The sequence below is a fragment of the Oncorhynchus nerka genome, linkage group LG28 (assembly GCF_034236695.1).
Source record: "Oncorhynchus nerka isolate Pitt River linkage group LG28, Oner_Uvic_2.0, whole genome shotgun sequence".
In the NCBI taxonomy this organism is placed as follows: domain Eukaryota; kingdom Metazoa; phylum Chordata; class Actinopteri; order Salmoniformes; family Salmonidae; genus Oncorhynchus; species Oncorhynchus nerka.
In genome coordinates this window covers 49,952,946-49,977,866 of record NC_088423.1, presented here as the reverse complement: position 1 = coordinate 49,977,866, position 24,921 = coordinate 49,952,946, and the positions used below count along the sequence as shown (strand labels likewise).

At 43.1% G+C, this 24,921-nt stretch overlaps 1 protein-coding gene and 1 long non-coding RNA gene across 3 annotated transcripts in view; one reads left to right on the top strand and one right to left on the bottom strand.

Annotated features, from left to right (window-relative positions):
- btaf1 (BTAF1 RNA polymerase II, B-TFIID transcription factor-associated) overlaps nucleotides 1-7,712 on the bottom strand; it is a 67,021-nt gene extending 59,309 nt beyond the window's left edge. Inside the window, exons 1-5 of one of the 2 annotated variants that reach the window (XM_029640897.2) lie at nucleotides 7,588-7,712; nucleotides 7,307-7,485; nucleotides 5,154-5,277; nucleotides 4,576-4,690; nucleotides 3,872-4,015 (exon numbers count right to left, since the gene is read on the bottom strand). In XM_029640897.2, the coding sequence (XP_029496757.1) occupies nucleotides 3,872-4,015; nucleotides 4,576-4,690; nucleotides 5,154-5,277; nucleotides 7,307-7,320 (397 nt within the window). In that variant the 5' untranslated portion in view covers nucleotides 7,321-7,485; nucleotides 7,588-7,712. Of the gene's footprint in view, nucleotides 1-3,871; nucleotides 4,016-4,575; nucleotides 4,691-5,153; nucleotides 5,278-7,306 lie in introns of both variants that reach the window. The other variant, XM_065012863.1, reaches the window with a different exon arrangement.
- Nucleotides 7,713-17,186: 9,474 nt separating this feature from the next.
- On the top strand, nucleotides 17,187-19,847 carry LOC115112718 (uncharacterized). The gene is made up of 6 exons (XR_003861010.2): nucleotides 17,187-17,882; nucleotides 18,143-18,255; nucleotides 18,424-18,501; nucleotides 18,622-19,032; nucleotides 19,150-19,223; nucleotides 19,301-19,847. It is a non-coding gene; the product is annotated as an uncharacterized LOC115112718 (long non-coding RNA).
- The last annotated feature ends 5,074 nt before the right edge of the window (nucleotides 19,848-24,921 follow it).

Genomic DNA, 24,921 nt, shown 5'->3' with positions numbered 1-24,921 from the left:
GATTCACAGCAGAGTTCAGGTAAACTGTACTTTCACAGGCTGCAGGCACAAAACATCAAAGAGAGCCATGAAAGTCACTCTGGACTAGTGTAGCAAAGCACTAAAACATGAGCTGTCCCAAAACATCTTGACCAGATGAAATACAGTCAGAGTAATGACTACAGGATGCTGGGGGAAGCACAGCCAAGGTAAGTCATTACTATGAAGTTGAGAGAGGACAAAAAAAAAGGTTGGAGACATTTGAATTAAAATTGTATTCAAAACGAGTCACATGGATCATAACGTTGTCATGGAAAAGAAAACAAGCATACTGATCCAATAGTCTAAAGGAAAATAATATGGGCCTTGGTTCAAAAATAGTGCCTTTATAGGGACGAGAGTGTATGGTGCCATTTGGGACTCAGCCATGCTCTGAACTGTGGTCACTGACACCAAGGGTCGAGCACTGCGAGTGAGATTCAGAATGCAGATGCAACAAATAAAGACCCAACAGCCGGCATAGTCATTGCGCATCTCGAGACAAGTCTCTCGGTAACTTCATTGGCAGCTCGCTACAATCTGAATTAATGATTTTCTCAGCTGAACTCGCCACTTACTCATGTAACCACTGGTCTATGAAGTAACATTGGATAGCGGCCGGAGCAAAACAGACCGGTAACAGTGGTTTCTAGCGCATATCGAAATGGTTTCCCTACAAATTTGGCTCTAGCTTTTGAACAGTTGGAGCTATCAGCGACTATGACCCCATGCCTGAACGCGAAGACTCTGGAACACGTGACATCTGTTTCCATCTATGACAAGCTGTGCAGGACTCTTTAGAAGGCAGAGTGACAGATCTGAACATAAGGCTATAATAAAATGTTCTCACAGAAGATCATACAAAGAGCTTGTGTCCCGAGCAAACAAACGTCTTGGTCCACCAGCCGTGGTAAATGGAAAAAAATCTACCAGCCACTTAGATTTAGTAAGAAGTAATGTTATAGATTATTGTTGAATTTCATTTGTGACCCCCCAAAAAAAGAAAAGTCAGATGAGCCAAAAAAATGTTCAGCTGACACTTTAAAGGGTGGGAGGTTAAAAGTAACAGGGCCACTCAAGTCGTGTTAAGTGTGGAGTGGGAGATTTTAGATCTGACTAGTAGTAGACAATATTTAGTCGGCATCAGTTGAAGCAGACTCAAACTAACATTGAAAAACAAGACTTCAACAAAACAACTAGCCAAGAAACACAAAGTTTCACTTTGTAGACTTGAGGAAATTAGACAAACATCTATGCCGGTGCGCAGCACCTTAAAATGAATGTAAGCACAGTGCACAAAGCACCCCAGGCCAGGCAGTGTTGCTGCCCGAGATGTATTTCTTTGTGCGATTCGCAGTTATGGAACAAAAATGGCAAAAATAGTTTGAACAGCTAATTCAGCATTTCTGCTATAAATCACAACTCGTACATGTGCGCATACTTGACTTTATTTTTATTTGCAAATGCAAAGCTTGCACTGCAGAACCCTGCAAATTGGCCACCCGCCTACATGGCTGGAGAAAGACATTAAGGTGTCAGCATGCTTAAGTTCGGCTAGCGAACGTGTCCTCGCATTCTCTTAAAATACCTTCACTTGAAAACCTAGAGAAAAAAAAGCAGCAATAGTTCTGTTTGTCCACTTTGAGAAGCCGTAGCCAGTATATACACTGCTCAAAAAAATAAAGGGAACACTAAAATAACACATCCTAGATCTGAATGAATTAAATATTCTTATTAAATACTTTTTTCTTTACATAGTTGAATGTGCTGACAACAAAATCACAAATTATCAATGGAAATCAAATGCATCAACCCATGGAGGTCTGGATTTGGAGTCACACTCAAAATTAAAGTGGAAAACCACACTACAGGCTGATCCAACTTTGATGTAATGTCCTTAAAACAAGTCAAAATGAGGCTCAGTAGTGTGTGTGACCTCCACGTGCCTGTATGACCTCCCTACAATGCCTAGGCATGCTCCTGATGAGGTGGCGGATGGTCTCCCGAGGGATCTCCTCCCAGACCTGGACTAAAGCATCCGCCAACTCCTGGACAGTCTGTGGTACAACGTGGCGTTGGTGGATGGAGCGAGACATGATGTCCCAGATGTGCTCAATTGGATTCAGGTCTGAGGAACGGGCAGGCCAGTCCATAGCATCAATGCCTTCCTCTTGCAGGAACTGCTGACACTCCAGCCACATGATGTCTAGAATTGTCTTGCATTAGGAGGAACCCAGGGCCAACCGCACCAGCATATGGTCTCACAAGGGGTCTGAGGATCTCATCTCGGTACCTAATGGTAGTCAGGCTACCTCTGGCGAGCACATGGAGGGCTGTGCAGCCCCCCCAAAGAAATACCACCCCACACCATGACTGACCCACCGCCAAACCGGTCATGCTGGAGGATGTTGCAGGCAGCAACGTTCTCCACGGCGTCTCCAGACTATCACGTCTGTCACATCTGCTCAGTGTGAACCTGCTTTCATCTGTGAAGAGCACAGGGCGCCAGTGGCGAATTTGCCAATCTTGGTGTTCTCTGGCAAATGCCAAACGTCCTGCACGGTGTTGGGCTGCAAGCACAACCCCCACCTGTGGACGTCGGGCCCTCATACCACCCTCAGGGAGTCTGTTTCTGACCGTTTGAGCAGACACATGCACATTTGTGGCCTGCTGGAGGTCATTTTGCAGGGCTCTGGCAGTGCTCCTCCTGCCCCTCGTTGCAGAAAGGCAGAGGTAGCGGTCCTGCTGCTGGGTTGTTGCCCTCCTACGGCCTCCTCCACGTCTCCTGATGTACTGGCCTGTCTCCTGGTAGCGCCTCCATGCTCTGGACACTACGCTGACAGACACAGCAAACCTTGCCACAGCTCGCATTGATGTGCCATCCTGGATGAGCTGCACTACCTGAGCCACTTGTGTGGGTTGTAGACTCAGTCTCATGCTACCACTAGAGTGAAAGCACCACCAGCATTCAAAAGTGACCAAAACAGCCAGGAAGCATAGGAACTGAGAAGTGGTCTGTGGTCACCACCTGCAGAACCACTCCTTTATTGGGGGTGTCTTGCTAATTGCCTAAAATTTCCACCTGTTGTCTATTCCATTTGCACAACAGCATGTGAAAATTGTCAATCAGTGTTGCTTCCTAAGTGGACAGTTTGATTTCACAGAAGTGTGATTGACTTGGAGTTACATTGTGTTTGTTAGTGTTCCCTTTATTTGTTTGAGCAGTGTACTTCCTCAAAATAGTCAGAATTCAGCTAAGATAATTGAATGACAGATTTCTTGGAGTTGACGTTTTTGCCAAAGAGATCTTAGTCGCGCAATTTTACATTAACTAAGACGTTTGGTGCAGAACTTTGCAATGAAAGAAATTAGTACGAAAATGAGTTCTCGCGTTGAATGCCTAAGACTTTCCGTCACACCAAAACATACGTCCTTCAGACTGAAATTTGGCATTACCTGATTTGACATTCTGTGCTAAAGCCATATAAAAAGATTATAACTATTTATTTCTGATAGCCCAAGTGTCCTTAAAAATCGAGAATGAAATAGCTTGACGGTCCATGTTAATAGTATTTAAAATGCCATTTATATTAATCAATTTGATATCATGTATGAATTAAATTGATTTTATGAGACCCCCCCAAACCCTGTTCTCCGAGGCTATGGTGGCTTGCCCAGTGAGGTTTCACAAAAGAGCACGAAGACAGCCTAGTAATGTGGTCACATACTAGATTCTCCCATAACATTCCTTTAACTTGATAACAGACACACAAACCTATTAGGAGCCTCTTATTACTGAGCACAGGTGTTCGTAGGACAAGTTAAGAGGTTTTTTTTAAAAGCAGATGTATACCAGACTTGTCATCCTGGACCTCAAACTCAGCGCCGGCAGAACCCAGTAGAGAAGCACCATGTTTGAGGAGGCGGGAGATGTCGAATCGGTAGAAACTCAAACGGTCAGAGTCGGAGTCCTCCGGGGAAAAGTCTGCAGAGGACTCTGGAAGAGACAAGCATCCCCACTGCGCCGTAAGTTACAACATCAAAAGTGAAGGTTCTAACATTCAGAATGGGAACCATACTTTTCGCTGTTGAGTGGGAAATATTAGATCAGGAAAAAGTTAAACTCGCACACTGCACTTGCCGGTATCACTTGTTTATTGAAGCTTGCATGTCACCCTCCCAGCCTTCGTCAGAGCTTTGTATAATAAGCGGTTGATTGCTGATGAAATGTAGTGTTTCTTTTCAATGTTAGATCATAAGCATACACACACACACACACCTCATCACCTACTGTCAATGGTTACTTAAGAGCAGCTCCGACAGTTGTATAACACGTAGATCAAACATTTGCCAGTGTGTTCACACATACCTACTCAAACCGATTCCTGGTGGCCGAAAACAAAGCTAGAGGCCATGTAACAGGTTTCACGAAGGCCATTTAAATGCTAATTCTGCGAGTAAGGGAACATTAAGGCTTTATTTGTTTCCTACCATCAGGAGTGTAACAAAACAGAGGCACTTGGCTGTGAATAACGTGGCAGGTTAAGGTTGGGTCACCTTCTTTGGGCTTGGGTGATGGGCTCCACTCTGGGATATTCTTCACAATGGCCTCCACTGCTTGACCCGCAGCGATACGCGTGTCCCAGTTTGGACTTCTCAGGTATGTCAATACCTGTAGGTTGTGGGTGAGCAAGAAAACACACGACTCGTAGGATGTAACACGTGTCAGATCAGATGTGGGGAACTTATGCACTACACCAGATCAAACAGTCCACTTGTTTAATAAATCACCTCAACATGCCGAGGAAACGAAGACAGCGGGCTATTCAGCAGTCTATGACCTTTATGGGCCTCCATTTAGATTTTTCCCAGACAAGGTAAAGAAGGGTCTGACAATCTGTATGGGTGGTTAAAATATGGATGCCCTTGTGGCTGCACTACAAGCAAGGGGGTAGGGAGCTGACAACAGTGTGGACTCCATTATCACATGCTGTAGCAAAATGAAGACAAACATTTCTCAGACAAGTTCAAGTAGTCCCTCCCTATTTCAGTCTTTTCTTCCTTTTGGTGCCCACTGAATACGACCCTGGTGTAGATAGGGACCCAACTGGGCACTCATGGAGGAAGAGACATACCTTCGACAACAGGTTGTTGAGCTCATGTGGGTGGAGTTTGACCACATCTCCCAGCTGTTGGGCAGCAGTCTTCCTCGTCACCGGAGTAGTTCCAGTGTCAAGCAGGATAAAAAGACGATCAAGCCTGGAAGACGAGAGTGGGAGAAAAAAAAAGTAGATACAAATATACTATGCATTGAGCTCCATTGCATATGAGAGAAGAGACTTGAGAAGTTGCATTAGTTTAACATTAAACTTCCAAATGTAACATAACGAACTCCGTGGAGCGTTGTAGAACTTGAACTTCCTAGAGTATACCGTGTGCGAGATAGGAGTATTGAACACAACTCTGCTAAAACTAAAGAGGGACATTTTTTTTTAAGAATGAAAAAACTGGATTCTGTGCTGTGGCAACATGCCCAGCCACTCAGTAAAACAAATCCAACATCTCTTGACTAAACATTAATGGAGTTCTGGTTGAGGTACATCTTGTTTGGATTAGGAATAGTTTAGGCAGGGCAATAAAAAACATTTTACCCTTTGAGCATTCAAATGATCCAGGTGGAAATGTTTTGATTTGTTATTGTACTACCAACTAGGTAATTTGATATAAAAATATAAGCGGATGTTCAGACACAAAGCACATATCATTGAAATTCAAGATCCAGAAGGTGTCTGGAGCCTGGCTAACAGTCAACGGATCATTGCATCCAGGTAGCCTTCAGGTCACGTTTATGGATGTACAGTCAGCAGACAGTTTATTAGGTACACCACCCCATTCACAAAAATGTATCAATCCTACAGACAGCGAGTCATGTGAATGTTAGAATGGGAAAAACGAGTGACCTAAGCGACTGAGCGTGGTATGATCGTCGGTGCCAGGCGTGCCAGATCCAGTGTCTCAGAAATGGTTGGCCTCCTGGACAGTGTCAATGATTTACGGAGAATGGTGAGAAACAAAAAAACATCCAGTCGGTGGCAGTCCTGTGGGTGAAAACAGCTCATTGAGAGAGGTCAAAGGCGAATGGCAAGAATCGTGCTAACAGGCAGGCCACAAACTGATAAATAACGGTGTAGTACAACAGTGGTGTGCAGATCGGTGTCTCAGAGCGCACAACTTGTTGATCCTTGTCACAAATGGGCTATTGCAGCAGACAACCACACCATGTTCCACTCCTATCAGCTAAAAACAATAAGGGGCTCCAGTGGGCAGGCAATCACCACTGCCAATTGAGTATATAGCGTGCATGGTTTAAGACTGCAGGGGCTAACCAGAGCCAAATCCACCACTAAAGCATTAGCTGAAAGCTTCAAATATGCATCCTCTTGCAAACCCGAATGAACAACTGAATGCCATCAACTAAAATGTGTCTTCCGCATTTAACCTAACCCCTCTGAAGGTGTGGGGGCTTCCTTTATCGACATCAAGCCCGGGGAACAATGGGTTAACTGTCTTGCTCAGAGGCAGAATGACAGATTTCTACCTTGTCAGCTCGGGGGTTCGATCTTGCAACCTTTCGGGTTACTGGCCCGACGCTCTAACCACTAGGCTACCTGCCACATGAAATTAAGAACAGAAACCATTGTCCATGTTATTTAGAGCAAACTAATTTACACATGCTGGATATGACACGTGTGAAACAAACCACCCTACAATAACCATACGTTTGGGAAAGTCATCTCATTAAAATAAATCTCCGGATGAAACATGAGCGATAATCTAATTCACAAGATGACATACTGGCACATTTGCAAGCAGATGGCACATCAAGTAACAGCTAACATTTCTTTAAGACCATTTCATCATGATCAATTGCATGCGACAGGTCTGCTGGCAACTAACAAAATGATCTACTTAACGTTAGCGAATTAGGAATTGCTGTAGTTTTTGTAGCTAGTAGCTCAGTAGTAAACTGCCTGGCTAAACTTGCTATATAACTTAGGTAGTTAAAACTGTTGTTTGGCTAGAACTAACGTTACCTAGTTGAAAAACGAATGCCATGAACCCAAGCGCGGTTGGCCCAGTATCATGAACCACCACCGGCCGTTGTGTGGCCGTTGTGTGGCTAGCTAGCCATCAACACCATGCCATTGCTTGTTCATGCTAACAAGCTAGATAACTAGTGGCTAAGTTAATAATATTGGATATTAAATACATAGTTAGGGAATCTCACCTTGAAACGGCCATGACGATTAATTTAATGTGTAAATGTGCTCTTTTGTGATCCGTATTGAACAGGAGCGATCATTTATTTAAAGTTATCCGCTTTACTTGACGCTAATCCAAAGCGCCAGCTAGCCTAGCAAAAGGAGGCCGCTAGTGCGTCTCTTCTCACAGCTCACCACCCGAAACCTGTCGAAATGAGTTCATCAAATCAGGTCTTCAAAGTAGGTCCCTCTTTTCTCTTGAATCATTTCTTCCTCCGAAAAATGTAATTTATTAAACTTATATCACCTTAAACCTTGTATTAACCTTCTGAACTACTCCCAGATAAGTACTTTAATCGAATGAGATTTAAAGAGTAATTTTTGTGTTCGCTAAAGGGAACCCAGGAGGCTGATTTTATATGAGGAGCCATCTTGCATTTATTCTTTCCTCCATAGCAGGCGCCAGCTGATTGGTTACAAGTCATTTCAGCGACCAATCGAAAAGCACATTAAAGAGGAAGTGCACAAAGCGGCAAAAAAAGAAGAAGCTCCTCGCAGGAATGACTTGTTTCCCCTTTTTGACAAAAGCCCTCCCACGCACCTGTCATTCAACAGAGAACCTTTACCAACGGTGCCTGTTCAACCTCAGGAGGCTGAAGAAATTTGTCTTGGCCCCTAAAATCCTGACAAACTTTTATAGATGCACAGTTGAGAGCATCCTTTCGGGCTGTATCATCACCTGGTATGGCAACTGCAATGCCCGCAAACGCAGTGCTCTCCAGAGAGTGGTGTGGTCTGCCCAACAAATCACCGGTGGCAACTACCTGCCTTCCAGGACACCTACAGCACCCGATGTCACAGGAAAGCCAAAAAGATCTTCAAGGACATCAACCACCCAAACCATGGCCTGTTCACTGTTATCCAGAAGGCAAGGTAAATACAGGTGCATCAAAGCTGGAACCGAGAGACTGAAAAACAGCTTCTATCTCAAGGCCATCAGACTGTTTAATAGCCATCACTAGCCAGCTTCCACCCATTTAGGCAACCCTGTACCTTAGAGGCTGCTGCCCTGCTGCTGCCCTATATACATAGACTTGGAATCACTGGCCACTTTAATAATGGAAAACTAGTCACTTTAATAAAGTTTACATACTGCTTTACTCATCTCATATGTATATACTGTATTCTATTCTACTGTATTTTAGTCAATGCCACTCTGACATTGCTCAATCTAATATTTCTATATTCCATTCTTTTACTTTTAGATATGTGTGTTTTGTTGTTAATCGTTTTTAGATACTACTGCACTGTTGGAGCTAGGAACACAAGCATTTCGCTACACCCGCACTAACATCTGCTAAATATGTGTATGTGACCAATAACACTTGATTTGATTTGAAAAGGTACAGTATGTTACTCACTCTGTGAAACCAACCTGTTGTAACTCCAACCTCATGGTGATAAAATAAATAATACAATTAATGTAACTGTCCATCAAAGCATCATCAACTTTAAAATCTTTCAAACTTTTCTTGTGAGTCACAAAGTCGCATCTTTAAAAAAAAATGGTCTAGCTCAAATGTATTTTTGAAGTGTCCAGCTGCTAAATTTGTACAAATTTGTACAATCAAAAATGATTATTTCTGCAAGAAGCCACCAGCTGTCATAGCTGAGTTTCAGCATCAGGAGCTGACCAGTGCTGAAACTGTCAGTGCCAGGCTCATGCAAAGAGGATAATGTTTATTTAGCGCACACTGTCTGGTCTGGCAATAGATGGCCATAGCTAGCTAACACAGTGGAGCAGTGAAATTATGGCAAAGTGGAATTATGGGGAAAACATCTCAGACTTTTGTTGGGTATAGTATAGAATTAGCTGCTATCTAGCAACAGTTAGGAAGCTGTCTGAAGAAAAGCCTATAAAGTTCTAGCTAGCTAGCATTATGCATTTGGCAGGAACCTAACTAGCAAACTAGCTAGCTATACTGAGACAAATATGATAACTAGCTAGCTAACTAACCCCTTTCATCTGTGTTGAGAGTCCAGCTAGCTACTTATTTTCCAACAATTTAACCATGATTGTATTACTGGTATTTTATCAGAGTTTGTTTAAGTGTTTGTTCTAGTTTGGCCACCATGGTGACTTGGCGGCCAGGTCTCACTAGAAGAGTTTGTGGGTATTTAACTGAATTTAAGAAATGCCTATCTCATTTTTGCTCAAATTCAAGGTGAAGCTTGAGGAAATAGGCTATCGCTTGGCACTAGTGAAACACTTCTGTAGGACACATCCATCTGGCATTTGTTTCGAGGATTGCTTTAGAGAATAAGAAAAAGCTTCAAATTCAAGATGGAGTAAACATCCAAGAATGGGGTATTGGCATTTGGCATACTGCTTTAAAAAATACAAATCAGTAGTGAATTGTGCATTTGATTGTTTTTGTGTGTCTGTTTACTGACTCCGCTTGTTGACCAAATTTGAGAGTGATACCACAGCACCCTCATATCAGGCTCAGCAGAAGTCAAGAAAAAGGTAGACTCATGCTCCAGGTGAGATATCTAGTTGTGGTTAGAGTCAGTCTATCAATCCTCAATAGACGCTCCAATCATGATATGTGAACAGGCTGGTCTTGTCATTCTTCTTATGTTTCCCCATTTAGTGAAAAACCCTTGTTAGAGGAAATTGTGGTTGAGATGATTAATTATGTATACATTATTGATTAGAACCATTTATTCTAATACTATTATGTTATGGTATGAAAAGTAAAAGTTATTGGTTAAGCTGTTACTGAAAATGTAAGCAGAACGAATTAATTGTCTGGGCCTCTTGGGAGGTTAAAGGGGGGGTGATGCTATGGTTTTTCAGACAGATAAGAAATGTCTGGGAGATGTTCCAGACCTAAAACAAAACAATGGGCTCTTGTGAGAATCGGAGAGAGGGTGGGAAACTGATGATGTCATGTTCAGTTTATAACCTGTGGAAAAATGTGTATGCTGGAGTACTCTCTTGTAATAAACGCGGTTACTTTTGGCTTTTAAGACTGGTCTCAATCTACTTCATGCATAATTAATGAACTTACAATTCATTAATGAATTAGAAATGAGTGCGAATTGGTTTTGGCAATAAAACATAAAGGAATTTAGAATTCCTCTATCAATTTGGTCCTTCGAATGCCGGATCTAAATATCTCTCACTGTGCCTGAAGGTAGTACGCTGGAAAACGTGCACGGACGAGTTTTTGACTCGTTTTACTAAAGACCTGACCTCTGAATTGAGGTTAAAATTGAAACAGGCCTGCGTATTATCACAGAGGACAGAGAAAGTGACTAGATTCAAACGAACAGTGCTTCCCAGCCGGCAGCCAGGTAAAGTAGCCTTTATTCTTGATTTTGGGGGGATTTGAGTTTTTTAATTGATGTTGTGAGAATTCATCAATAGTGAGAACTTTGCTATCCCCACAAGGATGTATGATCATCATACAATGGGTTTTGTAGAACCGATATACACGGAAGCAGGTTCGAAAATAACCTGTGGTAATGTGCACTACCGTAAATAAACTAAAACTTAGTCATGAGAGGCACACCCGCCCGAGATTAAGAAGGGATATTAAATAGGTACTGGGAGATAGGACGGTGATCTTGTACAAATACTGGGCGTAGAGAGACGGCAAGAATGCGCAAGATAACTGGATGGGTCATTTAAATAGTGGCAGTATTGATCACCGTCCCGATTCAACTAAAACTACGGAAAATATCCAAATGAGGAGGAGAGGGAAACTTAAATCTAAAGAAATGAGATAAAAGCCATATCTATAGACATGATGTTTCCATGCGAGAGGGAAATATAACAATTAGTGGCGTGAGATAACGATTATTAGAGTTCTTTACTGACACAACCGGAAAATAAGATTTTAACTAGGGCCTTACAAACCCTGGGCTTATAGTTGTTAGGTTAGACCTAAAAATCTGATTCAAAAGTCAAAACTATTGGTAAGATTTCCATAAAAGAGCTAAATTTAATCGTGAGAAACGCACCCGCCCGAGATTAAGACGGGATATTAAATAAAGTACCGGGAAATAGGACGGTAATCTTGTAAAAAAATTGATCATCGTTCCTATTGAACTAATACTACTGAAATATCCAAATAAAAATACACATAGCCAGATAGAAAAACTAAGCAATTGAGTAACGGTAAATTGTTAATTCGTAGAAAGCCACACATATAGAATTTAAAAATTATATAGAAAGGCATAGATAAGTGATTAGATACCATAGCTACAAGAGAACGGCAAGGATTTAGAATGGGTGGGAAGCTTCAAAGAAAGCCCCGGAACTAACGGGAGACGAGCGATACATGGAACAGAGAGACAGGAGAAACATCGATTTCGGTCTAAGATGGAGAAAAAAATACGAATTTAGAATTCCTCTATCACCCTTCAATGTAAAATCAAGAGAAGTGAGAATAAAAGAACCTCAGAAAATTGCTGACGAGCAGGTAGGGAAAATACAGGTCTTGTCATTTTTGCATTATGGCTCCCAGGTGGCGCAGCGGTCTAAGGCAGCGCATTTCAGTGCTAGAGGCGTCACTACAGACCCTGGTTTCGAGTCCAGGCTGTATCACAACCGGCCATGATTGGGAGTCCCATAGGGCGGTGCACAATTGGCCCAGCGTTGGCCGGGGTTGGCCGTCATTGTAAATAAGAATTTGTTCAATAAAAACAATAAAAAATTACAGACATTACTGACCACCGTATTGTGTCTGGCTTTCATTGTTTGGTTGTACTATTGATTTGCTACAGACTAACTTAAATGAGAGTGCATTTCTCTTATCTGGACTGCCTTTGTTGCTTTTCTCTTTGGAGTCATGCTCAAAGGAAGAAGCCGTTCTTTTCTTCTGCCATAAATTTGATGAGTTGGAGAAGAATGAACCTGAATGAACCACTGATACACTCTCACAACTGGTAACCCAACAATAATGAAGAATATGCATTTGGTGGAAATTGTACAAAGATGGCTGTGATATTATACATCCATATATGTATTTTAAAGTTGAAGTCAGAAGTTTAAATACACCTTAGCCAAATACATTTAAACTCAGTTTTTCACAATTTCTGACATTTAATCCTTGTAAAAATTCCCTGTCTTAGGTCAGTTAGAATTACCAGTTTATTTTAAGAATGTGAAATGTCAGAATAATAGTAGAGAGAATGATTTATTTCAGATTTGATTTCTTTCATCACATTCCTAGTGGGTCAGAAGTTTACATACACTCAATTAGTATTTGGTAGCATTGCCATTATATTGTTTAACTTGGGTCAAACGTTTCGGGTAGCCTTCCACAAGCTTCCCACAATAAGTTGCGGGACATTTGGCCCATTCCTCCTGACAGAGCTGGGGTAACTGAGTCAGGTTTGTAGGCCCCCTTGCTTGCACATGCTTTTTCAGTTCTACCCACACATTTTCCATAGGATTGAGGTCAGGGCTTTGTGATGGCCACTCCAATACCTTGACTTTGTTGTCCTTAAGCCATTTTGCCACAACTTTGGAAGTATGCTTGGGGTTATTGACCATTTGGAAGACCCATTTGCAACTAAGCTTCAACTTCCTGACTGATGTCTTGAGATGTTGCTTCAATATATCCACATCATTTTCTGCCTCATGATGCCATCTATTTTGTTAAGTGCACCAGTCCCTCCTGCAGCAAAGCACCCCCACAACATGATGCTGCCACCCCTGTGCTTCACAGTTGGGATGGTGTTCTTCGGCTTGCAAGCCTCTCCCTTTTTCCTCCAAACATAACAATGGTCATTATGGCCAAAAGGTTCTATTTATGTTTCATCAGACCAGAGGACATTTCTCCAAAAAGTACGATCTTTGTCCCCATGTGCAGTTGCAAACCGTAGTCTGGCTTTTTTATGGCGGTTTTGGAGCAGTGCCTTCTTCCTTGCTGAGTGGCCTTTCAGGTTATGTTGATATAGAACTCATTTTACTGTGGATATAGATACTTTTGTACCTGTTTCCTCCAGCATCCTTTGCTGTTGTTCTGGGATTGATTTGCACTTTTCGCACCAAACTACATTCATCTCTAGGAGACAGAATGCATCTCCTTCCTGAGCGGTATGATGGCTGCGATGTCCCATGGTGTTTATACTTGCATACTACTGTTTGTACAGATGAACGTGGTACCTTCAGGCGTTTGGAAATTGCTCCCAAGAATGAACCAGACTTGTGGAGGTCTACAAAAAAAAAAATTCTGAGGTCTTGACTGATTTATTTTGATTTTCCCATAATGTCAAGCAAAGATGCACTGATTTGAAGGTAGGCCATGAAATGCATCCACAGGTACACCTCCAATTGACTCCAATGATGTCAATTAGCCTATCAGAAGCTTCTAAAGCCATGACATAATTTTCTGGAATTTTCCAAGCTGTTTAAAGGCACAGTCAATTAGTGTATGTAAACTTCTGACCCACTGGAATTGTGATACAGTGAATTATAATTGAAATAATCTATCTGTAAATAATTTTTGGAAAAATGACTTCTGTCATGCAGAAAGTAGATGTCCTAACCGACTTGCCAAAATGATATTTTGTTGAAAAAGTGGTTGAAAAACAAGTTTTAATGACTCCAACCTAAGTGTATGTAAACTTCCAACTTCAACTGTATGTTCACTACCGGTCAAAAGTTTAGGGTCACTTATAAATGTCCTTGTTTTCCATGAAAACATACATAATGAGTTGCAAAATGGATAGGAAATATAGTCAAGATGTTGACAAGGTTATAAATAATAATTTTGTCCTTCAAACTTCGCTTTCGTCAAAGAATCCTCAATTTGCAGCAATTACAGCCTTGCAGACCTTTGGCATTCTAGTTGTCAATTTGTTGAGGTAATCTGAAGAGATTTCACCCCATGCTTCCTGAAGCACACCTCCCACAAGTTGGATTGGCTTGATGGGCACTTCTTACGTACCATACGGTCAAGCTGCTCCCACAACAGCTCAATAGGGTTGAGATCCGGTGACTGCTGGCCACTTCATTATAGACAGAATACCAGCTGACTGCCTCCTCCCTAAATAGTTATTGCATAGTTTGGAGCTGTGCTTTGGGTCATTGTCCTGTTGTAGGAGGAAATTGGCTCCAATTAAGCCCTGTCCACAGGGCATGGCGTTGCAAAATGGAGTGATAGCCTTCCTTCAAGATCCCTTATACCCTGTAAAAAGCTCCCACTTTACCACCACCAAAGCACCCCCAGACCATCACATTGCCTCCAACATGCTTGATAGATGGAGTCAAGCACTCCTCCAGCAGCTTTTAATTTTTTCTGCGTCTCACGAATGTTCTTCTTTGTGATCCGAACACCTCAAACTTAGATTAATCTGTCCATAACACTTTTTTTCCAAACTTCCTCTGTCCAGTGTCTTGTGTTCTTTTGCCCATCTTACACTTATTGGCCAGACAGTTTTATTGCTTCTTTATTTAGAACAACAGTTTTTCAGCTGTGCTAACATAATTGCAAAAGGGTTTTCTAATGATCAATTAGCCTTTTAAAATTAACTTGGATTAGCTAACACAACGTGCCATTGGAACACAGGAGTGATGGTTGCCAATAATGGGCCTCTGTACGCCAATGTAGATATTCCATAAAAAAGAAAAAGCCATATCTCTAACTGGCCAATAAAAATAAGAGATTAAGATGGGCAAAAGAACACGGACAGAGGACCTGCCTAGAAGGCCAGAATCCCAGAGTCGCCTCTTCACTGTTGACGTGGAGACTGGTGTTTGGCGGGTACTATTTAATGAAGCTGCCAGTTGAGGACTTGCCAGCTGCCAGTTGCTCTGTTGTGCATAGGCGCCTCCCACTCCTCTTTCTACTCTGGTTAGAGCCAGTTTGCACGGGGGGGGGTCTGTTACCTTGTGAATTGAAGGCTTTTCTTTAGTCTGACTTGCAATAGAAACCCTAACCATGTTACATTACCTGTAGACCCATGGCCAGCGGTCCCAATGCGAGTAGGCTTGAATGGATCAGGGACCTTCAGTTTGACCCCAACTACCCTGCTAACACGAAACTCACAGAACTCATTAGGGTGAGTGGTAACACTGTACTCAGAACATACACTTGTATTCTATCAAAATAAACCCAACGCTGTGTTGTTGATACAAAACACTCAGTAGTTGCTATGGATTCAAATCAGGAAACGGCTAGATTGCTGAAACATGAAAGCTTGCCAAGAACACTTGGTTTGAAGTGGACGTTTGAAGTGAGCATTTCATATTGTTTGACCAATAGCAGGCCTGTGAGCAGAGAGACAGAGCCACGGGTCACTTTCGCCTGCATGCCCTGGAGGAGGAGTTTGACTTCACCACAGAAGAGCAGCTGGAGAAGTCCAGACACTTTGGTCTTCTGCACTCGTGTAACACTCATGCTGTGGATGTCAGCCCCTCAAACCCCATCCCTCTCCACAACAGAGATATCACTGAACCCATGTTCGCTGTAATGCCTTTCTCATTATTAGTCTTGTTCCAGATGAGTCTGTGCTGTCTTGCCAATTCCTACAGCATGGTCATTGTCATGGAAATGTTTGGCTATACGGCACAAACAGATCTGGGACCAGACGGCTTCATCAAATGAAATGTTATTTGTCACATGCGCCGAATGCAACAGGTGTAGAGACCTTACCGTGAAATGCTTACTTACACACCCTTAACCAACAATGCAGTTTTAGGAGAGAAAAAAAGTGTTAACTAAAATAAACTGAAGTGACAATAATTAAGGAGCAACAATAAAATGACAGTTGCGAGGCTACATTACAGGGGGTACTGGTACAGAGTCAATGTGCGGGGGTACCGGTTAGTTGAGATAATTGAGGTAATATGTACATGTAGTTATCCCTATATAGGAATGTACACGTACATCCCTACATTCTGCTATGTTGCTATGTTTTGGCTTGGTTTCAGAAATAGTGTCATAGATAGTACATACTTTACTCTCTTCCTGCAATAATCTTGTGAGTAGTTTTGAACAAAAGTGGACTTTTGTTGCTCTGTTGTTACTCAGGATTACAGTGCATCCCCAAATTCAACTGTAGTTATTCTGCAATTACTGCGTCCAAAATACAACAGTCGACTGTACGTCCTGCACTTTTAAAATTGTAATATTTTTTTCTAAGGGTGCTGCTGCAATGGGGGCTAATGCAAAAGTACAACCCAAGAGCTGCTTCACAGATAGAACAATGAGACAGATATTTCACCGGATGTATATGGTAGCGAGAGGAAGCCCGGTGGCCGGTGTTGTGCCGAAAATCTCCCCGTACCAGAATTCCCCCTGCCAGAATCCCCCCACCCCCTTCGCGTTCTTCATTGCTGCAACTTGCTTGCCAGTTGAGATTTTTGCTCTTCACTCTGTTGTCAGTTTAGCCGACATTTCACTTATCTTAGTAGCAGAAATATTTTTTGTCTGTAGTTTTCGGTTTGTCTATTTGTTTCAAGTGTATGTGGCTGTTCTAGCTTGTATGGCACATGCCCCGCCTGCACCCGGGGGCGTCCCCGGCAAGATGCCGCCCCGGGCGACTGCCCATGTCGCCCGTACTCAAATCCGCTGCTGATTTTGTATTAATCTATAAATAAATCTCTGCCAAAATTCTTCATCTCTCCTATGTCTTATTCAACTAGTTTTTTTTAAGTGTAAGAATAATAATTTAGCCAGACTTGCTCTGAAATGTTTATTGTTTGACAACATTTTACTCCCTCTATGTTTAATATAACATACATGTATTATTAATTTTGGTTTCCTTTCCTGACTCTGATGTCTGCCACATAAAGCATTTGACTCTAGCCACAAATTATGGAAATTAGAAGGGGGGAGAATTCTGGCAAGGGGGAGATATTGGGCACAACACCGGCAGTGGGAGAAGATGGAATAGATGTATTTTGGCCGACATTCTGCTAATTTACTCATCGATGAAACATTTGATTTCAAAAGAGTTTTCTGTTCCCAAAACTACAATCTGTTAGGAATAGAGTGGACAAAGTTTTGTAGACTTTACCCTTTGCCAAAGAAAAAAAAAGGAATGCGAAGGCGAATTGAGTTATTGCACACGTGGACTTTACAGGGTAGGCATTCCACAACGGAACCCTGCAAATGCACGCTAGAATCTTGTTAACTCTTGCTTGGCTCTGCCCACCTCCTTGCTTGTTCTGCCCACTATGGCTCATTTGTTTCCCTTTGAAACGACAGGCTGTGGTCTATGTATGTGTAGTTCTAAAAATATGTGTCTGCTTCTTCTTCTTTAAATTAAAAGGTGCATACACTGAAAGGTGCATACACCACCACCTAGTGCGAGTCCGGTGTAAGAGTTAGTGACCCTACCAACTAACTCGACACTCATTAAAACATCACCACTATTCCACTAATGGCCCCATCTGATCCTAGACTAGGCCAGCAGGGTCCGTGTACCTTCTAGACAATGGCTATCCTACATTAACCAGGATGACGGATAGTGATTCACCATTCGTCATCCGTTTTCTTTTATTTCAAGGTGATCGAAATTGACAGAAAGCTACCTTTTTTCGTTTTTCGCTTCAGATATCGGAAAACAAGCACTGTCAAGGTAGGCGAGAAAGGGGAGGGTGCGTTTTGATTTTGTTCCTAGTGTAACGTTAGTTAACATAAGCTAGCGTTACCGTTAGGGCAACTAGCTAACCACACAGTCTCAAGTGAGTGTAATTTGTTTGTAGCCAAATCACCACAACTGTTGTGGCTAGACAAGCTAGCTAACGTTATTGCCTAGCTACAAATTCACTGTTCTATGAAGTTTGTGTTCTCAGTTGTGTTTGATTTGACCGTCTTGTGTGGTCTATATATGGTCAGAGGGACCTGGGGTGCAGATGGTGGTGGAGGTGTTTGGCGTGGAGAGGACGGAATTCAGTGGAGGACATCCCAGCCACTTGACAGTGTTGGCACTGTTACTTCCTACCTGACGGGTTAGTGGACATCACTTCTACTTGTCCGTGTCAGCCGAGTGCAGGTGGACTCTACCCTCAACATGAAGCTCCTGCTGCTTCCCGCCCCAAATACACACATACACAGGTACACACACACACACTATTAAGAGTGTTCCCCTATTTACATTATTGTGTGTTGTGTATTAGGTGAAGGATGATAAACCTGTGTTTGAGAAGAGGTGTCTGGTGTGGGAGGACATGCGGATTCCCTCAAAGTTCCTGAAGGTGACATATTAGTCTTTCCCTCCAAGCCATCCGTTACCCCCTACTGTCACCCTAGCCCCTTACTCTTAAACCACTAACCCCTAAGTTTCCAACAGGACCTGACTTGTGTGTATGTTATAGGAGGAGTTGAAGGGTAGTACCTGCGGCAACACCCAGGTCTATCTGTCTTCAGAGGGATCTAGGGTGCAGACAGCAGATGGTGGTGGTGGAGATGTTTGGGGTGGAGAGGACAGTGGATTCAGTTGGAGGACATCCCAGCCACTTGGCAGTGTTGGTGTAACAGTATAACTTTAGACCGTCCCCTCGCCCATACCTGGGCGTGAACCAGGGACCCTCTGCACACATCAACAACAGTCACCCACGAAGCATCTTTACCCATCGCTCCACAAAAGCCGCAGAGCAAGGGGAACCACTACTTCAAGGTCTCAGAGCAAGTGACGTCACCGATTGAAAAGCTATTTAGCACTCACCGCTAACTAAGCTAGCCGTTTCACATCCGTTACATTGGAACTGCTTCTTCCTACCTGATGGGTAAGAGATCACTCTACTTAAACAATCAATAAATCAAGCAAATGTAATTTACATACAAGACACCAGTGCTCCATTCATCTCTTTATCTCTTTGTCGTCATATCCTGTTCCTGTTTAGGCACCTGGCCACCCGAGTGCAGGTGGGCTCTGTCAACATGAGGCTCTTACTGGTCCTACCCCAAGTACACACAGGTACACACATACACAGGTACACACACACAAACTACTAACCCCTAAGTTTCCAACATGACCTGACATGTGTGTTACAGGAGTTGAAGATGCCTTGTACCAGCGGCAGCACCCAGAGCTCCAAGCCATGATGGGTCGACTTCCTGCAGTTCCTGCTACTACGAAAACTGAGCGAGGTCATCATGTTCGCCCGCAAGGACTTCTTTGCCTCCTGCCAACTCCCGGGTGGCACCTTGAACAGCTCCTCACCTTGAGGACACACATTGTGGCTGCGTCTGTGTCTCAATAGTCTAGTAGCTTTCTTTGACTGGCACTTTAGTGAGGACAATACTATTCTGGTTGGCACTTGTCACCAGTATGTACAGAGGCCCTCGAGATCTAGAGTATTGATAAAATACGAATGCTTTTATGGATGTTTTTTATTTTGTGATGTTTTTGCTGTCTGTTTGTATGAGGTGCACTGAAACAAATTCCTAATCAACTCTGTTATGGAAATCGCAAGAGGTCCAGTTATGTCAGTTATTGTGAATGAAAATAAAATGTATCATTTCATGTCTTGTATGTTTCCCATGCTTAATTTCTGTGGAGTAATTCCAGTAACTGCTCATTTGCTTTGGCTCTAATCTGATCAACTGATAATTCTTTAAAGAATAAAGTTATAAATAAAATTATTCTCATGCTTGTCTGACTCCACAAGTAATGCTATTGTTTGTATGAAGTCACTGCCCTGATTTCCTAGAAATGTGACACTTTTGAATAACACAATTATGTATGTGTATTAATACTCTAGACCATATTGCAAGGCAGACTGAGAAACCATTGACTTGACATGCCAAACTGTCTCTACTTTACAGTGCATTCGGAAAGTATTCAGACCCCCTGACTTTTTTCCATATTGTGTTACGTTACAGCCTTATTCTAGAATGGATTAAATTGTTTTTTCCCCTCACCAATATACACATAATACCTCATGACAAAGCAAAAACAGTTTTTTCTTAAAAATAAACTGAAATATCCCATTTACGTAGGAAATCAAACCCTTTACTCAGTATTTTGTTGAGCACCTTTGGCATCGATTACAGCCTTGAGTCTTGTGTATGACACTACAAGTTTGGTACACCTGTATTTGGGGAGTTTCTCCAACTGTTTTCTGCAGATCCTCTCAAGCTCTGTCAGGTTGGATGGGAAGCGTCGCTGGACAGCTATTTTCAGGTCTCTCCAGAGATGTTCGATCGGGTTCAGGTCCGGGCTGGGCCACTCAAGGACATTCAGAAACTTGTCCCGAAGCCACTTCTGCGTTGTCTTGGCTGTGTGTTTAGGGTTGTCCAGTTGGAAGGTGAACCTTCGCCCCCAGTCTGAGGTCCTGAGCACTCTGGAGCAGGTTTTCCTCAAGGATCTCTCTGTACTTTGCTTGGTTCACCTTTCCCTTGATCCTGACTAGTCTCCCAGTCCCTGCTGCTGAAAAACATCTCCACAGCATGATGCTGACACCACCATGCTTCACCGTAGGGATGGTGCCAGGTTTCTTACAGATTGGAGCTTGGCATTCAGGCCAAAGAGTTCAATCTTCGTTTAATCAGACCAGAGAATCTTGTTTCTCATGGTCTTGAGAGTGCTTTCGGTGCCTTTTGGCAACTCCAAGCGGGCTGTCATATGCCTTTTACTGAGGAGTGGCTTCCGTCTGGCCACTCTACTATAAAGGCCTCGGGTTCGTGCCGTGGGGGAGATCTTCGTGTGCTATACTCGGCCTTGTCTCAGCAAGTTGGTGGTTTGAATATATCCCTCCAGTGGTGTGGGGGCTGTGCTTTGGCAAAGTGGATGGGGTTATATCCTGCCTGGTTGGCCCGGTATCGTCGGACGGGGCCACAGTGTCTCCCGACCACTCCTGTTTCAGCCTCCAGTATTTATGCTGCAATAGTTTGTGTCGGGGGGGCTAGGATCAGTCTGTTATATCTGGAGTATTTCTCCTGTCTTATTCGGTGTCCTGTGTAAATTAAAGTATGCTCCCTCTAACTCTCTCTTTCTCTCTTCTCTCGGTGGACCTGAGCCCTAGGACAATGCCTCAGGACTACCTTGCCTGATGACTCCTTGCTGTCCCCAGTCCACCTGGTCGTGCTGCTGCTCTAGTTTCAACTGTTCTGCCTGCGGCTATGGAACCCTGACCTATTCACCGGACGTGCTACCTTGTCCCGGACCTGCTGTTTTTGACTCTCTCTACCGCACCTGCTGTCTCCTACTCTGAATGATTGGCTATGAAAAACCAACTGTCATTTACTCCTGAGGTGCTGACCTGTTGCACCCTCTACCACCACTGTGATTAATATTATTTGACCCTGCTGGTCATCTATGAAAGTTTGAACATCTTGGCCATGTACTATTATAATCTCCACCCGGCACAGCCAGAAGAGGACTGGCCACCCGTCAGAGCCTGGTTCCTCTCTAGGTTTCTTTCTAGGGAGTTTTTCCTAGCCACCATGCTTCTACATTTGGATTGCTTGCTGTTTGGGGTTTTAGGCTGGGTTTCTGTATAGCACTTTGTGACATAGGCTGATGTAAAAAGGACTACAAATACATTTGATTGATGTGTGGAGTGCTGCAGCGACGGTTGTCCTTCTGGAAGGTTCTCCCATCTCCACAGAGGAACTCTGGAGCTCTGTCAGAGTGACCATCGGGTTCTTGGTCAATTCCTTCTCCCCTGATTGCTCAGTTTGGCTGGGCGGACAGCTCTAGGAAGTCTTGGTGGTTCCAAACTTCTTCCATTTAAGAATGAGGGAGGCCACTGTGTTCTTGGGGACCTTCAATGCACCAGTCCGGTTGGAAGGAACCTTCGCCCCAGTCTGAGGTCCTGAGTGCTCTGGAGTAGGTTTTCATCAAGGATCTCTCTGTACTGTACTTTGCTCCATTTATCTTTCCTTCGATTATGAGTAGTCTCCCAGTCACTGCCGCTGAAAAAGATCCCCAAGCATGATGCTGCCACCACCATGCTTCACCGTAGAGATGGTGCCAGGTTTCCTCCAGACATGAGACTTGGCATTCAGGCCAAAGATCTTGGTTTCTTGTCTCTCATGGTCTCAGTCCTTTAGGCAAACTCCAAGTGGGCAGTCATGTGTTGTTTACTGAGGAGTGGCTTCTGTCTGGCCACACTACTATTAAGGCCTGATTGGTTGAGTGCTACTGAGATGGTTGTCCTTCTAGAAGGTTCTCCCATCTCCAAAGAGGAACCCTGGAGCTCTGTCAGAGTGACCACCGGATTCTTGGGCACCTCCCTGACCATGGCCGGACGGCCAGTTCTAGGAAGATTCTTGGCGGTTCCAAACTTCTTCCATTTAAGAATGATGGAGGCCACTGTGTTCTTGGGGACCTTCAATGCTGCAGAAATGTTTTGGTACCTTTCCCCAGATCTTGTTTTTCGACACAATCCTGTCTCGGAGCTCTACGGAAAATTCCTTCGACCTCATGGCTTGGTTTTTGCTCTGTCATGCACTGTCAACTGTGGTACCTTTTATATAGACAAGTGTGTGTGTGTGCCTTTCCAAATCATGTCCAATCAATTTCATTTAACATATCAAGTTGTAGAAACAGGATGCACCTGATCATCTGATGTACTGTACATGTAGCTATCTTGGCATTTTAACTGTAGACTCTTATCAGTGTGTGGATTACGATGATTCACGGCAGACTGAAACACTTTCTAAATAATCCTTCCCACTCGGCTTCAACCAGTCCAGACTGATTTAGTCACAGAAGACAGAGCTGTGTCGATAAGATACCAGCAGCTGTATTCAGGACAACACTGGTATTTTAAGCTATAGCTACACTTTGCATGTAGTCGATGATGAAAATATTAGTAAATGGATCTTTCAAATTTGCCCTTTGACAGAGAAGCCTTGAGTGACGAAATTGACTCTTTTTCTCGTGAATATCCCAGTCCCTCATTATCTAAACCAATCACAGCTAGGCAAGAGTCTGTATTTTCTCCATGTCTAAACAACTTTGTAATTTCACATTTTATTCATAGATTACATAAGAGTTTTTAGGCATTTCTGCAACAAAAAAACGCACATTGATGAAAATACGTTCAAATGCCTCTCCTGTGAAGTAGTAACGTGCGTCACATGCCCAGCTTTCTGTAACGGGTCACAAATAGTTCAACGTCAAAACGTATTCAGCCAGATCTAGAATAAAGTTTGATGGGTATTCGTTGGTATCTTCGCCTCTCAGGTAGTGAACCAGGGCAGTGTGTGGAAATGCCGGTTGTACAGCCTCTAATGAAGAAAGGTGCCCCCATGAGTAATATCCACTATTACATCAAAACAGGAAATGTCCATTTCAGAATTAATAAACTTCATGTCTGAAATGAATGGCTGGGAAAGTACTGTACTGTGTAGCCTATACCGTGATATTTACCCCATCCTAAAACACAGTATCAGGTTGACCTGTTTCTATTTTGATGGATACTAGCATAGTCATTGTAAATTCATGTCTCCCATTTCAAATACAAAAAAACCTGGAGTCGTTTCAGCTGGATGGTGGTAGATAGGCCTAAGATGTAGCATCCTATGTCATGATCTGGTGGATTTACACAGCAGTGTAAGAGGAATCAGTTTAGGCTTAGGTCAGTATCAGACACCTCTGAGTGTGCATTGTGCAGTGTTGAAGAACGACTCTCCGTTTGGGATGATCTGTAACCCTCTAGCACCTCCCCCGGTAAGAGGGGAATGAGGCAACCTCACAGAGTTACACACAAGGATACTTTATTGACATACAACAGACATTGTTTGGGAATGATGGAAATGGCAGTGGTTTTTAAACATGCCTACCATTGGTCCAGAGATAAAATTGAGATGTCGCTGTCCAGGACAGAGGTGAGCTTGCTGCTCTCTCTCTGCTTGGAGGAGACTGCAAGAAGAGTGACCTGCAGAGCCAGGCTGATGGGCCGATGACTGGACCCCTGGGAATAGCCCCTAGCGACCAACCAATGGCCAGTGTCATAGATGTGAAGGGCCAGTGTATGACCCCCTAGCATGCTAGGCTCCTGCCGGGCGGAGGGGTGCCTACTGAAGAGTCAGAAAGTCCGACAGTTTGTTGTCTCTGAGAGAGGGCTGTGAGATTGTGTTAAGAGTCACTGGCAGGGAATTCGTAACATCCAGTGTGATAACAAAATGCCTTTAATAAACCCATGAGCTGACTGGTGTCCCGACTTCGAGGACTAAGCTGTTTTTATTTCAGTTTTTGTTCGATTTTTATCAAACTATATCTGACCGTATCAACCAGGTACCATTGGAAGCATCTGGAACCTGTGCTTCGAATGAGTACAGATTTGCTCCCCTCCAGTGGATAGTAGTGGTACTACACCCCAAAATGACAAACCTTCCATATTGAATTTGGCTCATGAGATTTAAAGGACAAATCTCTTTTTTTTTAAACCAAATTTATCTTTTTTAACGTAAATGTAATGTTATAGAAGTGTCCCGACATTTTTTAAAATTATATTTCACTTGGTTTTGAGAAAGTTACCCCACCCTGTACTTGCTTCCCGTCTCCCAGCGTCTGTGGTTATAGAACCGTTACAATTACATTTTGTTGGACTCGAGCGATACTCTTCCGTGTGCTAGCATGCGCATGCTTTCTCGTTTCGATTATGGTCATGAAAGACATGAGGAAACACATGCATGCCTGCACACGGAAATGTACACTGACT